General features: G+C 38.3%; 1 protein-coding gene across 2 annotated transcripts; it reads right to left on the reverse strand.

The window, feature by feature from the left end:
• Positions 1–807: 807 nt before the first annotated feature.
• LOC109197094 (B- and T-lymphocyte attenuator) lies at positions 808–16,345 on the reverse strand. 2 transcript variants are annotated; one of them, XM_025902830.1, is made up of 8 exons: positions 16,100–16,345; positions 5,498–5,824; positions 5,324–5,365; positions 2,224–2,544; positions 2,050–2,091; positions 1,845–1,970; positions 1,729–1,763; positions 808–1,649 (listed from the first exon to the last, which is right to left on the reverse strand). In XM_025902830.1, the coding sequence occupies exons 1-8, from the start codon at positions 16,182–16,184 to the stop codon at positions 1,524–1,526; spliced, it is 1,104 nt and encodes a 367-aa protein (XP_025758615.1). In that variant the 5' UTR covers positions 16,185–16,345; the 3' UTR covers positions 808–1,523. The 2 variants fall into 2 exon arrangements, with proteins under 2 accessions (XP_025758615.1, XP_019207758.1); XM_019352213.2 differs by lacking the exon at positions 16,100–16,345 and adding an exon at positions 9,816–9,994.
• Positions 16,346–16,724: the final 379 nt, after the last annotated feature.

Below are 16,724 nucleotides of genomic sequence, written 5' to 3' on the forward strand. Positions count from 1 at the left end.
AACCAGAAACTAGAAAACATACTAAGGCTAGCAATACTAGGGGAGAACAGACACTGACAAAGGACAAGGAGAGACAGCAGCTTTATATACAAAGAAAGGCAATTAGGGGAAGTGGACAGATGGGGAGAACAAGACACAGGTGAACAGAGTCAAAGGCCGTTTCTCAATTCTCAAGTACGCGAGTACGTACTCGCGTTCTCGGTGAGTACGTACTCGCCGAGAACGCGAGCACGGACTCGCGATATGTACAATTGGTACACCTGCGTACGTGATGATGTCACATGTCCGGAGTTTTTACTGCCGTCCCCTCCTAATTTAACTGTGAGTAACATGTTATGAAGCTTAACTTTAATCACAGCCAAACCGGTTTACTCAGGGACAAATAAAACACTGAAATAAACCAAACATTAACATTTAGAAGTGATCTAAGTGACTTATATATCATTTTTAACCTCAGTAGTGAAACCTCTATTAATAAAAATAGTGTACATGTACATACGTGTACATACCTTAATAAAAACAAGCAGGTGAGATGTTAGAACGCTTTTATTTTTATTTTAGTGGACACTCAATACTATAGAGTTTGATACTATAGAGTTTTCACGGGGGGGGGGGGGGTTGAAAACGATGTGCCGGGAGTCCACTGTTGAGTTTTGGATGAAATGCATTCTGGGATATTTAGCTGTACACCGATACATGCTCGATAAAACGGGCGGAGCGAGAACACATCCGGGACTTTTTCGCATTCTCGGCTTGATGCGTACTTCGAATTGGAACAGTACTTGGTCTCCAACTGATGACGTATCACGAGTACACGAGAACGCAAGTACGCACAAGTACGCATATTGAGAAACGCCCAAAGGGTAAGCAACACTGAACACAACACACACAAGACTAGCAAAATAAAACAGGAAGTAGCTAATTAAAGGAACATCTAACATTATGATGGAGAATATACAAGATACGGGCAAACATGGGCACGAAAAAAACTAAAATAAGAGACAGAAGACAGAAACTTCAAGAAAAAAGCCTTAGGCTATATAACAAAATCAACAAGAAATAACTAATACAGCTACAAAACCAAAATTATATGACTAGAAGTCAGACAGAAAAAATAAAAATGACAGAAACTGAAAGTAGAAAAAGTGAAAAGGCTGGATCGAAAACTCCAGGATTCTGACAAACTAATCAAATGAACTGGGAAATTAGCCACAGAGACCAAAACCATTTTCTTGTGTTATCCTGTAACCATGTTTATTTCTACTGTAAACTTTGAGACAGCCTCAAGTGGACATTTAAAGAACTGCAGGCTTTGGCACTTGGACATCATTTTTCAGCCCTGGAGATGACCGCTTATGGTTTACAGGTTGTATTTTACACTTCAAGTAAATCTTTGCATCACCTGCTAATGGTACAGCTCATGGTTGGGAGCAGCAAACACAACATAACTGCTCTCCTCCTCAAACTGGCGTATTGAGCTCCTTGGTCAATATGCCTGTTCATCATATCTTGATAATGCCATCTCATTGAGTTGCGATGATGGTTTCCTTGTTACATCTCCGAGGTCGTAGAGCAGAGGGGCTTCCTCTTTCCAAGTGCTTGAAGATGACTTTTGAAAAGAATTGATCCACCATGGGGATCTCCATCTGCTGTAAACATCCAAAAATGTTTGTGGGGTAACATTATTGATGGAAAAATGTGATAACCTTGAAATATTTTATATCTTACCTGATTTTCAGCTTGACTGTCCTTCTTTGGCTTCCCTGCAGGATGGACAGTTTACATGTTTAGTATTCAGTACGTCTGGTGATGTTTTATTTTGAAGAGGAGAGAGAACAGCTCACCTTTACAGCCTCGCATTGATATGACAGATATGATTATGACTATGATGACGAATGAGGTGACCCCAGCAGCAGAGTACACGTACAGCAACAAGTTTTCTGTGTTGTCAGGAGCAGAAGTTGTGCTGACTGCAAGAAAAACAGGTTTCAGTCAGTTTGGATTTAATACAGCTACAACAACACACACTTAACGTAAAACCTTTCTTACCTCTGACATTATTCTGTGTAACAGTGATAATTTCACTATGATCTGTAAAAACAAAACAGAGAAGCTGTCTGAGGTCTGAACAACACAAAAATATCATGAGATTGAAAAAGTCCACTGTTCAGTGTGAGTGAAGGTTTCTTAGAGAAGTATAATTAGTGAAAAATCCACACTCACCGTAGACATTGACAGTGATGGCATAACTCACACTCCCTCCACCTCGACACTGATACTGACCAGAGTCAGTTTTGAGAATGTTTCGGAAGATCAAATAGAAGATCCCCACTGGTTTGTCTAAATGTTTCCACTCTGTTTTAATGTGACTGTCACCACTGACATTGACGGGGACACCAGTTTCCTCAACTTTATACCAGGAGACTGTTGGTGGTGAATCATTGCAAAAAAATACTGGGCAATTAATCCAAAGTTGTTGTCCAGCTGATGCATTATAAACTGTGTTGCGACGTACTTTAATTTCTGTGGAACAGTCAGAGTCACCTGCAGAAGAGAAATTATAGTAAACAGATAAAGAAGAAAAATTAGAAGTTAAGAAATGTTTGATGTTAATTTTAGTCTAATTAAGATCATATATATCGTATAATACACATGAGATTGATCGAATTAAGACAATACATTTATAAAAACACTTGAGGGCAGCACGGTGGCACGGTGGTTAGCACTGTTGCCGCACAGCAAGAAGGTCCTGAGTTCAATTCCACCATCAGGCCGGGGTCTTTCTGTGTGGAGTTTGCATGTTCTCCCCGTGTTTGCGTGGGTTCTCTCCGGGTACTCCGGCTTCCTCCCACCATCCAAAGACATGCAGCTTGTGGGGATAGGTTAATTGGATAATCCAAATTGCCACTAGGTGTAAATGTGCGAGTGAATGTGAGTGCGAATGGTTGTCTGTCCCTGTGTGTTAGCCCTGTGACAGACTGGCGACCTGTCCAGGGCGTACCCCGCCTCTCGCCCTATGACAGCTGGGATAGGCTCCAGCGCCCCCCGCGACCCTGAAAAGGATAAGCGGAAGCGGATGGATGGATGGACTTTTTAATTGGACCAAACAAATAAATATATAAACACAAATACACATTGTGCACATTCCTAAAATCTTCTTAGAAAAATTAAAAATTAAAATTAAAAGTTTAATATATACTTACATACATACACAAGAATGATAAAGTCCTATTGTATCCAACAATAAGATCAAAAGAGAAGTAAACATGGTGTATGACAGACAGTAAAATTAAAAAATTAAAAACAATCAAGAAAAATCACTTTGTGACATTTATTTGATGATGAGTGGAAAAGTAATTTGCATGAACTCCAGCAGTTCAGCAAACTGTGAGTGAACCCGTCCTAACACAAAGGGGAACCTAAAGCCACCTGTATTAATTTCATGTCTACCTTTTACTGTCAGATATTCCACTGCTCTTAAATACTGAGCTCACAGTCTCACTACAAGATCCACCAGCAGGTGTCCCGGGGACGTTTATCATATGACAGAAAAACTGGAAGTTTAAACTTCTGTTTTCAGGACAGCACCGATCATTACTGTCCTGTAGAAAACCTTTAAGAAATTATTTTGCTTTTCACCCAGAAGCAGTTTAAAAAATAGCTGTCAGATGTTTGCTGTATATCAGTATAGTCCGGACCACCACTGGCACCCTGTGTTTTTCACCAGCTTCACCCTGAGCACATGTGACAGATGTAAATGAGAATCTGTGGAGATTATTCTGCCATTGTGGGGGGTCACACAAACTGCTGAGCACCATTTTGAGTTGCTACAGTAACCGTTTGCCATAATCGACTAGCCTCAAGTCATAATTTTTGTCTGACTATGAATTCGGCCTTTGTAGGTCTATAATTTTCATCTCCAGTATAAAATGTGGCATCTTGTCATTCCTAACACACTACCCAGTCCATAGTTTTCCCCATTTGCATTTTCAAAGTTTTCCTTTAATTTGTTTTTTTAGCTGCATAGTTTATAAATGACTTTGCACTCCAATTCTTAACCAGTGCACAGAAAAGGTTTCATAGGTTTGCATGCTGCAGTGGTGTCCACCAAGCAGTAAATTCATGTAAGGACGTCATCTGTGGTGTGATGGCTTCAGTTACAGCCACACATATATTGGGTAATATCCACCAAACATCACAGTGCTACAATCAGTGATGGGAATAAAGGTGTTAAAAGTATTGGCATTACTAACGCCATTACTTTTTTCAGTAACAAGTAATCTAATTATTATTTCTATCATTACAAGGCCGTTATCGTTACTAACAGAAAATGCAGTCTGTATTTTTTTCAACACACAGACAGGTGAAGCTATCTTCGCCTTACCAGGAGCTAGAGGGGTGAAACAATTGTACAAGTGCTACTGGCTGGCTGAGGAACAATAAAGCAGTCATTGTAAACCAATCACATGACCAATTTAAGATGACATAGCCAGAAGATGCTATGTCAACCCAAGAAAACCCAGAGTCTCTATTTTTGTGTTAAAAGTGGGAACTTAAAACTATGTACCAGTTTTTAAATGTTCTATCTGTAACAGTAAAAATATTAAATTCAGCCGTGAACAGAGAAACAACGGCCTGTTCAGACTTCAATGGAGCCATTTAAAGTTAATAAGAATCACTTACTCTGAGCATCCAGAGTGAGGATGAGGATTGTGAAGATCAGCAAATAGAGGATGGTCCTGCATGAGTAATGTTTCATGGCAGACACTTAGTAAACCAGCTGCCTACATGTGTAAAGCCTATGTGCTCTGTAGAGACAGTGCATGGTATCTGGCTGACTTCATCACTTCCTGTTTCTGATTACAGGCGTCTTTGGATGCATAATAGTGTTAGTTTGTGCTTTGGAGGCTGATACACTCAGTATATATCTACCAATTGAAACTTTGGGCACTGATGAGATTAAAACAAAAGTTGTTTTTTTTTTCATTGCTTTAGAAGAAACACAGTATGAGAATAATTTGTTATAATATTTTAAACCTAACAGATATGGAGAAAATTTAATGTTTTTTAATCGTAAAAAATGATTAATTTTACATTTCGCATTTCCAAATGAACCGCAAAAATTTCAAGAGCTCATTAGTCATTCATGTAGTCGTGAAGTGAGCGGATAGCTTGTTGCTGTACGTGATATGTACACGTACAGCAACAAGTTTTCTGTATTGTCAGGAGCAGAAGTTGTGCTGACTGAAAGAAAAACGGGTTTCAGTCAGTTTGGATTTAATGCAGCTACAACAACACACACTTAACGTAAAATCATTCTTACCTCTGACATTATTCTGTGTAACAGTGGTAATTTCATTATGATCTGTAAAAACAAAACAGAGAAGTTGTCTGAGGTCTGAACAACACAAAAATATCATGAGACTGAAAAAGTCCACTGTTCAGTGTGAGTGAAGGTTTCTTAGAGAAGTATAATTAGTGAAGAACCCACACTCACCATAGACATTGACAGTGATGGCATGACTCATACTCCTTCCACCTTGAACTTGACACTGATACTGACCAGAGTCATTTCTGAGAATGTTTTGGAAGATCAAATAGGAGATCCCTGCTGACTTGTTTAAATGTTTCCATGCTGTTATAATGTGACTGTCACCACTGACATTGATGGGGACAATAGTTTCCTCAACTTTATACCAGGTGACTGTTGGTGGTGAATCATTGCAAAAAATAACTGGGCAATTAATCCAAAGTTGTTGTCCAGCTGAGGCATTATGAACTGTGTTGCGACGTACTCTAATTTCTATGGAACAGTCAGAGTCACCTGCAGAAGAGAAATGATAGCAAACACATAAAGAAGACAAGTTAGAAATTAAGAAATGTTTGATGTTAATTTTAATTTAATTAAGAACATAAAACAATATATTACACAAGAGTATGATCAAAGGTCTTTAGACAATACATTTATATAAAGATTGTTTAACTGGACAAAAACCAAACAAAAATATAAACATAAATACAAATTGTGCATATTCCTATAACCTTCTTAGAAAGATATTAAAAGTATAACAAATACTGACTGTACATAAAAAAGAAAAAGTATGATATGCAACAATAAGATCAAAAGAAGTAAACATGAGGTATGACAGACATCAAAAATTGAGAGAAAAAAAAAAACAGAATAAAAAGAAAAATCACTGGGTGACATTTATTTGATGATGTCATGATAGGCTTTGCGGCAGACAGGCAGCAGGAGTGGTGGACCCAAAATGCAGGACTCTTGGAGACAGGACTTAAACTCAAAACCCAGCTTTTTTTGCTGGAAAAAAACTCTCAATAAATTAAACTCACCAAAACAAAACCAAAATCCAAAACTCTGAACATAGGTACGATGGACTGAATTGGAACAGCGACCCTAAACAGGAGACAATCACACAGCACATAGAGGGCAGCAACATTGATGACACGACAGACAGTAAAGGAAAACACAGGGCTTATATACACAGGGTAGTAATCAGGGAATGGGAAACAGGAGGGAGACACAGCTGGGAGGAATTAGGGCAAACGAGACAAGGGGAAGTAAAACTGAATACACTGACAGAAGACATGGACTTTCAATGTAAAACATGAACCAAGAAACAAGTAACAAAGATGCAGACTGAACTAAATCTAGAATAATGATAATCAACACAGCACAACTAAAGAATCAGAACATAAATCCTAGTACAGAAAAAACACCAAAATATTATAAAAAAAAGAAAATGCTGGGTCAAAATGACCCAGAACTGTGACAGGAAAAGTAATTTGCATGAACTCCAGCAGTTCAGCAAACTGTGAGTGAACCCATCCTAACACAAAGTATTGTATTAGTGTATTAACTTCATGTCTACCTTTTACTGTCAGATATTCCACTGCTCTTAAATACTGAGCTCACAGTCTCACTACAAGATCCACCAGCAGGTGTCCCGGGGACGTTTATCATATGACAGAAAAACTGGAAGTTTAAACTTCTGTGACAGCACGTATCATTACTGTCCTGTAGAAAACCTTTAAGAAATCATTTTGCTTTTTCTTTTGTACCAAAGAGTTTTATGTTGAGAAGAATAAGATAAACCCTGAAGATTCACAGTAGTTTAAAAAAGAGCTGTGAGATTTTTCCTGTGAGAATATCAGCATAGGCAGGTCCACCACTGATGACCTGTGTTTTTCACAGATGGTTTGGTGAAGGGTCAGTGGTGGAAGGAATGGTGATTAAATCTGGGAATTAAATTCTTGCACCCACTATCAGACTCTACACTGGTGCAGTGAGTCCTGGGCAGAGATGGGCAGTAACGCGTTACTTGTAACGCGTTACTGTAATCTGATTACTTTTTTCAAGTAACGAGTGATGTAAGGGATTACTATTGCAAAAACGGTAATTAGATTACCGTTACTTTCACGTAGGAACGCTGCGTTACTGCGTTACTAAAACCGTGATTTTTTGCGAGAACGTCTCATGACAGTGACGTAAGCGAGTGCGACGTTCGTGACAACAGCTGTGTGCAGATCATAATATATCGAGTGCGGGACAGAGTGTAGCATGCAGCGTTTAAAGCGTGGAAGTACTGACCTTATTTTGAGTTTGATTCTATAAAAAGTGACAAAAACATTAGTGTCCGTTGTGCGTGGGAAGAAAACTTCTTTTTACAGCGAAAAAACCCCTAAACTTCCAAGCAAGCACCGAGTGTACTATGACGTAATGTGAAATTCACAGAGAAACTCGCGGATTCTTCCACTGACCACCGCGGCACACCTGCACCAGGGTAAACCTCCGCCTACCCCAGTCCTGCTTTACAGGTGAAAATAGAGCAACAGGACCGCTGAGTCTTTGATTTTATTTATTTTCTGCTGTGTTTTACTTGCATCTATTTGAAAGAGTGAGTGTAAACACAAAAAAATATTTTATTTTATGTGCTGGAATGTGCAGAAAATAGGTTTAAATGTTAAACAAATTTCTTCCAGTCAGAGAATGTTGCATATAATTAAGTTTTTGCTTGATGCATAAAGTTAAAAGATTTATAGTTTAAAGTTTTAAAAAGAGACGTTTCCATTTGATTACATTTTGTATGATGGATTATGCAGAAAAAGTAGAATTGGGCTGAAAGATCTATTGCTTTATCACCTATTCAGGTTGTAAATTGTGTTTTTAAAAAGTAACTAAGTAACTAAGTAACTAAGTAATTAATTACTTTTGAAAATAAGTAATCAGTAAAGTAACGGGATTACTTTTTGGGGGAAGTAATCAGTAATTAGTAACTGATTACTTTTTTCAAGTAACTTGACCAACACTGGTCCTGGGTTCCTCCTGGTGCACAACAGTATCCGGCCTTATGTGGCGAGAGTGTGCACATGAGAGGATGAAGGAATTTGCACCAATGATTGGCCTCCACACCAACCTGACATAAATCCAACAGAACACTTATGTAATGTTATGTTTCAGTCCATCTTACACCACCAGGTTGCACCTAAGACAGTCCAGGGACTCAGTGATGGCCTGGTCCTGATCCGGGTGGAGATCCCCCAGGACACTAGTCCTTCCTCAGGAGCATGCCCCGATGGTGTCTGGCATACATTCAAACATGTGGGGGGGTCACACAAACTGCTGAGCACCATTTTGAGTTGCTACAGTAACAGTTTGCCAAAATGGACTAGCCTGAAGTCATCATTTTTGTCTGTCATTGAATTCGGCCTTTGTAGGTTGATAATTTTCATCTCCAGTACAAAATGTTGCATCCTTGTCATTCCTAAAACATTACCCAGTCCATAGTTTTCCCCATTGAGATTTGATGCATTTTCAAAGTTTTCCTTTAATTTGTTTTTAGCTGTATAGTTTAGAAATGACTTTGCAGTCCAATTCTTAACTAGTGCACAGAAAAGGTTTCATAGGTTTGTGTCCACCACACAGTAAATTCAGGTAAGCAAGTCATCTGTGGCGCATCTGTGGTTTGAGCACTTTGCTGCTCTGGGGTCTGAGTTGAAACCAATTCTTTCTTTTAAAACAAGTTTCATGTTCAAATTTCTGAATGTTAAAGGCTGGCTGTTTTTACGATTGGCTCAAAATGCACAAAAAGAGACTCAATATGAGGTGAAACAGCTGCAGTGTGACCTTAATTGAGATTCTGTTATGTCAGAAAAGTTGTCGAAAAAATATTCAGATTTTATATTGATTCAAGATTGGTACAGTAAGTTGATGGTATTGTTTTAGTAATATTAAAAATTTATTTTATTAAAAGCGGGTGTGAATGTGAATGCAAATGGTTGCCTGTGTCTGTGTGAGCCCTGCAGCAGTCTGGCAACCTGTCCAGGGTGTACCCTGCCTCTCACCCCGGGACAGCTGGGATAGGTTCCAGCCCCCCGCAACCCTGAAAAGGGATAAGCAGAAGCGAATAGATGGATGGATGAAAATTAAAACATCCAGAAAAACTCTAAAGATCGTTACATGTGTGAACTCAACTAAAATCTGTAGCATAGCATCAAAGACCATTTCACAGCGTCTTGTTTTGTCCTTCATGTTGAGGCTTTCTTTGAAGGCGGAAGGTTTGAAGGCTGCGCGGTCAAGCCTTTCAACGCATCCTGTAAATTACTATAAAAACTACTAAATGCCTGCTTTGGATTATTGTGTATAGCAAAAGATAAAGGATATTTTAAACCTTTTACAGCTGTTTTCCACAATTTTCGATGTGTAACAGTAAAATTTTTAAACTCAGCCGTGAACAGAGAAACAAAGACGTCTTCAGACTGAAACGGAGCATTTAAACTTAATAAGAATCACTCACTCTGAGCATCCAGGGTGAGGATGAGGACTGTGAAGATCAGCGAATAAAGGATGGTCCTGCACGAGTAATGTTTCATGGCAGACATTTAAGAAACCAGCTGTGTAAGTGGTTAAAACCTGTTTGTGCTCTGTATGTGACAGTGCATTGTATGTGGTTGACTTCACTTCCTGCTTCTGATTACAGGGGTCTTTGGATGCATAATGGTGTTAAAGTTTGTGCTTTGGAGGCTGATACACCCAGTATATATCTAACACTGGCAACACTGGAGCTCTGCAGCACACGGGAAAAACACACTGAGATAAAACCTTAAGAAAGTCCATTTGCAAGAGTAAAACACAAATCAAGAGACTGTCTTCTTCTGTCAGAGTGTTATTATTTTTGGTCATTTTTGGCTAACCCTATACTTATGCATTTTAAGAGTCCTCCATGAAGGTGGTGCATCTATATAAATACTTCTTTCACGTCTCAGTCTTTTGCACTTGTTGGCACCTTACATCTTTATCTCTAGCTACAGTGGCCATTGTGATCTCACCCACAGGTTTGAGGTCTGTTGTTTTGAAGCCTTGACTTTTTGAAAGGTGACATTTTGTTCTCTGTTTGCTTATTTATTTATTTTTTAACACAGTGGGAACATATTTAGTTCACAGGGTTAGACAGACTAGCTCTGATTGGCTTGCTTGATTAGTAAAATTCTTATCCCTGTGACATTAAATAGCGTGGTACCTTTAGCGAACTTAAAAAAAATTCTCAAAATAAAATGAACTTCCTGGAAAAACTAGACAGCATACTTCTTAGAGCAGGAGCATCCAACATGTTGCTCCTTTTCAAATAAATTTCAAAACTTGTGTAGTCAAATTTGATTGGTCAATCATCAAACAAACTTATATGTACGACAAATCAAATTCATAGTTTTCCCATGAGATGATTATTTAACAATTACATGACAAACAGTTGCATTGCTGTCAAACCTGATGAGTCTGTCATGGTCCTCAGTCTTTGGACTCAGTGGTTTTGGTTTTGATTATTATCTTATGTTTTAGGTTCATTCTTGTTGGGAATTTCTTGTTCTTAGGTTCAGTTTCTGTTTTGTATTTCAAGCTCTTTTTGTTCTGTGTCTCTGTTCCTGCCCTGGTCCCACAGCTTTGTGTTCCCTCCCTGCTGCCATGTCTTGTGTTAAGCTCGTGTCTGTGCACACCTGTTGTATTTCCTGTTTTACTTTGAAGGTCCTTGTCTTATGTCAGTGTGTTCAGCTTATGTTTCTCCTGTCTCATCAGCTCTGATTTCTCCCAGCTGTGTTGCCCTCCTGTTTCCCATTCCCTGATTGGCCCTGTGTTTTCTCCTGCTTGTTACTGCTCTGTCTGTGTTGTCTCCCTGTGTTTCCACCATATGTAGGTTTCAGGTCAGTTTTGCTAGTTTGCTCAGTTTAGTTTTCTCTCGCCAGCCGTGACAGAATCAGTGGTGACGGGCAGTATGAAGAAGGCCAATGCAGCGACAGAGGCCTCGTTTAAAGTGGTGCATATTTTAACAAAGCACAAAAAGCCCTTCACTGATGGCAGGATTGTAAAGGAGGCTATGACTGCAATGGCTGAAATGTTATTCAGTGACTGTAAAAGTAAGACAGAAATTTTGTCTGTTATTGCCAGTGTACTTGGTGCAAATACTGTGGCAAGTACACCGGCAATAACAGACAAAATTTCTGTCTTACTTTTACAGTCACTGAATAACATTTCAGCCACTGTGACAACTGATGGAGCTCCTGCTGTGACAGGTTGTTACTCAGGATTTAATTGGACCTGGACTTTAAGTTTCTGAACTATCATTGCATCACTTACCAACAGGCTATATGCCCATAGTTATGGAATTTGACCATGTGGTGCTGCCTGTTGTTGGTAATGTTAATGTCATCAGCTCCATTTGAGCAAAGGCAAAGCAACACCGAAGCTTCAAGTTGTTCCTGGAGGAATGCCCTGTAGAGGGAGTGGGATCACCTCCTCCACACTGAATAAGACGGTTAAGTCGGGGTTAGATACTGAAATGCTTTCTTTCATTGATCGGTGAAATTAAGGCTTTTATGGAAGTGAGGCAGGAGGATACCACACTATTATCTGATATCACCTGAGTTGCTGCTTGATCTTGGTTTCCTGACAGACGTGACTGAGAGAGAAAATTTATTACCTGAACCTACAGATACAAGGCAAAGATAAAATCATTTTTAGTGTCAATGCTTTTGAGAAGTAAAACAGGCACATGTAACAAAATCATAATTGAATAAATATCTGTGTATTTGTAATTGCATTGTTTTGTTTTGACAGCATTGTTTTAATTTAGTAGTGCGAGATACATTTCTTTGTAGTGTATACAGACATAAAAATGTACATACAAGTGAACTAAATATTTTTGTTATGTTAATCAAAATTTTAAGATGTGGACACCAACATTTTGTTAATGTTCAGGCAAGACGAGCCTTTTCGATTGGTTTGTGTTGAAATGAAACATTTGAAAGGATGAGTATCTCTCAGAAGGGAAAAAGGTTGGAGACCCTGCCTTAGAGTGTCTGCTGCTGAAGCTGAAAGCTAAACATTAAAAAACAGCACACACGTTAACCCTTAATAAGATTTAAAAGAAACTTATCCAAAAGCTGTTTCAAGGAGTTTAATGTTAGGAGTGAATCATAGAGGCAGACTGAATGGAACTGAAAGGAAGTCATTTATTGTGAGCTGTACAAAACTTGAAACAAGTAGAAATTAATAAAAATGAAAACAATAAACTTAATGAAACCAGAACCTAAAAAACATGCTAAGGCTAGCAATACTAGGAGAGAAGAGACACTGACAACAGCTTTATATACAAAGAAGGGCAATTAGGGGAATTGGAGACGGATGGGGAGAATGAGACACAGATGAACAGAGTCAAAAGGTAAGCAAAACTAAACACAACACACGCAAGACTAGCAAAAAAAAAACAGGAAGTAGCTAAATAAAGGAACATCTAACACTGTGAAGGAGAATAAACAAGATACGGGCAAACACGGGGACGAAAAAAAACTGAAATATGCAAGAGAATACAAACAAACTAAAACCGTGAACAGAAGACAGAAACTTCAAGAAAAAAGACCTGAGGCTATTGATATAACAAAATCAACAAGAAATAACTAATACAGATATAAAACCAAAATTATATGAGAAGAAGTCAGAGTCAGACAGAAGAAATAAAGATGACAGAAATTGAAAATAGAAAAACTGAAAAGGCTGGATCAAAAACTCCAGGATCATGACAAGCTAATCAAATAAACTGGGAAATTAGCCACGAAAAACAGAAGCATTGTCTTGTATCATCATTTTATCTATAAGGACTGGCTTTTGGACACAGCCTCAAGTGGACATTTAAGGATCTGCAGGTTTTGGCACTTGGACATAAATGTTCAGCTGTGGGGATGACCGCTTATGGTTTACAGGTTGTATTTCACACTTCAAGAGAATCTTTGCATCACCTGCTAATTGTACAGCTCGTGGCTGAGAGCAGCAAACACAACAGAGCTGTTCCTCTGTCTCTCTCTGCCCACATGGATTGGTCAATATGCCTCCTCATAATCTGTTGATAATGTCATCTCAATGTGTTGCATTGATGGTGTTCTTCCCTTGTTACATCTCCGAGATCGCAGAGCAGAGGGGCTTCCTCTTTCCAAGTGCTTGAAGATGACTTTTGAAAAGAATTGATCCACCATGGGGATCTCCATCTGCTGTAAACATCCAAAAATGTTTGTGGGGAACATTATTGATGGAAAAATGTGATAAGCTTGAAATGTTTTATATCTTACCTGATTTTCAGCTTGACTGTCCTTCTTTGGTTTCCCTGCAGGATGGACAGTTTACATGTTTAGTATTCAGTACGTCTGGTGATGTTTTATTTTGAAGAGGAGAGAGAACAGCTCACCTTTACAGCCTCGCATTGATATGACAGATATGATTATGACTATGATGACGAATGTGGCGATCCCAGCAGCAGAGTACACGTACAGCAACAAGGTTTCTGTGTTGTCAGGAGCAGAAGTCGTGCTGACTGAAAGAAAAACAGGATTCAGTCAGTTTGGATTTAATACAGTTAATACACACATATTATGTAAAACCTTTCTTACCTCTGACATTATTCTGTGTAACAGTGATAATTTCACTATGATCTGTAAAACAAAACAGAGAAGTTGTCTGAGGTCTGAACAACACAAAAATATCATGAGATTCAGAAAAAGTCCACTGTTCAGTGTGAGTGAAGGTTTCTTAGAGAAGTATAATTAGTGAACAACCCACACTCACCATAGACACTGACAGTGATGGCATGACTCATACTCCTTCCACTTTGACACTGATACTGACCAGAGTCACTTCTGAGAATGTTTTGGAAGATCAAATAGAAGATCCCTGCTGAGTCTTTTAAATGTTTCCACTCTGTTTTAATGTGACTGTCACTGCTGACATTGACGGGGACATTAGTTTCCTCAACTTTATACCAGGTGACTGTTGGTGGTGAATCATTGCAAAAAATAACTGGGCAATTAATCCAAAGTTGTTGTCCAGCTGATGCATTATAAACTGTGTTGCGACGCACTCTAATTTCTGCAGAACAGTCAGAGTCACCTGCAGAAGAGAAATTACACAAAAACAAGAAAACACACAAAGAAGACAAGTTAGAAATTAAGAAATGTTTGACTTTAATTTTAATTTAATTAAGAACATAAAACAATATATTACACAAGAGACTGATCAAAGGTCAGACAGTACATTTATATAAAGACTGTTTAACTGAAGACTAATAAATATATAAACATCTCCATCATCTGCAACAATAAGATCAAAAGAGAAGTAAACATGAGGCATGACAAACAGTAAGAATGAAAAAAGGATTAAAAAGAAAAATCACTTTGTGACATTTATCTGATGTTGAGTGGAAAAGTAATTTGCATGAACTCCAGCAGTTCAGCAAACTGTGAGTGAACCCGTCCTAACACAAAGGGGAACCTAAAGCCACGTGTATTAACTTCATGTCTACCTTTACTGTCAGATATTCCACTGCTCTTAAATACTGAGCTTACAGTCTCACTACAAGATCCACCAGCAGGTGTCCTGGAGCCGTTTATCATATGACAGAAAAACTGGAAGTTTAAACTTCTGTGTTTTCAGGACAGCACCTATCATTACTGTCCTGCAGAAAACCTTTAAGAAATTATTTTGCTTTTCACTTTGTTCCATTAGAGAGGGAGAAGATAAAAAAGAGCAGTTTAAAAAATAGCTGTAAGATTTTTTCCTGTGAGAATATCAGCATAGGCCAGTCCACCACTGGTGACCTGTGTTTTTTAACAGATGAGAGCAGGTTCACCCTCAGCACTGTCTGGTATGCATACAAGCACGTGGGGGTCACACAAATTACTTAGTACCATTTTGAGTTGCTGCAGTGACAGTCTGCCAAAATGGACTAGGTCTGAAGCAACTGGTTTTTCAATTGGATTTTCAGTCTGTCTTTGAATTCGGCCTTTGTAGGTCGATAATCGTCATCTTCATTACACAATGTGGCATCCTTTCATTCCTAACACATTACCCAGTCCATAGATTTCCAATTGAGATCTGATGAATTTTCAGTTTTCCTTTAATGTTGTTAACTATAGATTAGAAATGACTGTGCACTCCATTTACCAAAATTACTAAAGTAATCTTAGCTAGTGTTCCAGTTTTTGAATATTAGAGGCTGGGTGTTTTTATTACTGGATCAAAATTTTCAAAAAGAAGATAAATATGAGGTGAAACCGCTGTACAGTGACATTTCATGAGATTTTGTAATGATAGAAAAGTTATAGAAAAAAATTTATATTGATTCAAGATTAGTATAGTAAATGGATGGTGTTGTTGTAGTAATACTAACATATCCAGAAAAACTCTAAAGAACGTCCACATGTGTGAACTCAACTAAAATCTGTAGCATAGCATCAAAGATCATTTCACAGCGTCTAGTTTTGTCCTTCATGTTGAGGTTTTCTTTGAAGGCGGAAGGTTTGAAGGCTGCGCGGTCAAGCCTTTCAACGCATCCTGTAAATTACTACAAAAAAAACTTGATGCCTGCTTTGGATTATAGCAATGGAGTATAGCAAAAGATAAAGGATATTTTAAACGTTTTACAGCTGATTTCCACAATGTTTGATCTGTAACAGTAAAATTTTTAAACTCAGCCGTGAACAGAGAAACAAAGATGTGTTCAGACTGAAATGGAGCCGTTTAAAATTAATAAGAATCACTTACTCTGAGCATCTGGAGTGAGGATGAGGACTGTGAAGATCAGCGAATATAGGATGGTCCTGCACGAGTAATGTTTCATGGCAGACATTTAAGGAACCAGCTGTGTACTTGTGTAAAGCCTGTATGTGCTCTGTATGTGACAGTGCATGATATGTGGTTGACTTTACTTCCTGTTTCTGACTAGGAGTGTCTTCGGATGCATACCAGAGTTACCAGAGTACCAGAGTTTATGGTTTGAAGGTGGACACACTCAGTATATATACCAGCTGAAACTTTGGGCATTAATGAGATTAAAACAAAAGCATAGATTTTTTTTAAATTCATTTCTTTACAGGAAAAACAGGATGAGAATGAGTCATTATAATCTTTTTTAAAATCTAACAGATATGGAGAAATATTATAGTTTTTAATTGCACAAAATGTTTAATATTACATTTCTATTTCCCAATGAATCACAATAATTACAACAGTTCATTAGTCATCCATGTAGTCAGAAAGTGAGTGGATAGCTGATATGATACAGACAGATAACCATTACTGCTATCATAGGTGAAGTTTCTCAAGAGTTAATTCAAGTCATGGATGTGCAACAGAACAACATCACAGTGAGTGTATGACAAAAAAACAA

The sequence above is a fragment of the Oreochromis niloticus genome, linkage group LG23, assembly GCF_001858045.2.
Source record: "Oreochromis niloticus isolate F11D_XX linkage group LG23, O_niloticus_UMD_NMBU, whole genome shotgun sequence".
Classification (NCBI taxonomy): Eukaryota; Metazoa; Chordata; class Actinopteri; order Cichliformes; family Cichlidae; genus Oreochromis; species Oreochromis niloticus.

What these genes read in the sequence shown, in the direction of transcription:
- LOC109197094 (XM_025902830.1), bottom strand. Translation starts at nt 16,184, where the DNA reads ATGTCTGCCATGAAACATTACTCGTGCAGGACCATCCTATATTCGCTG. An exon ending in CCTCACTCCAGATGCTCAGA is followed by an intron (nt 5,825 to 16,099) that starts GTAAGTGATTCT and finishes TCTCTTCTGCAG; the next exon opens with GTGACTCTGACTGTTCCATA. An exon ending in ACAGTCAAGCTGAAAATCAG is followed by an intron (nt 1,650 to 1,728) that starts GTAAGATATAAA and finishes GGATGTTTACAG; the next exon opens with CAGATGGAGATCCCCATGGT.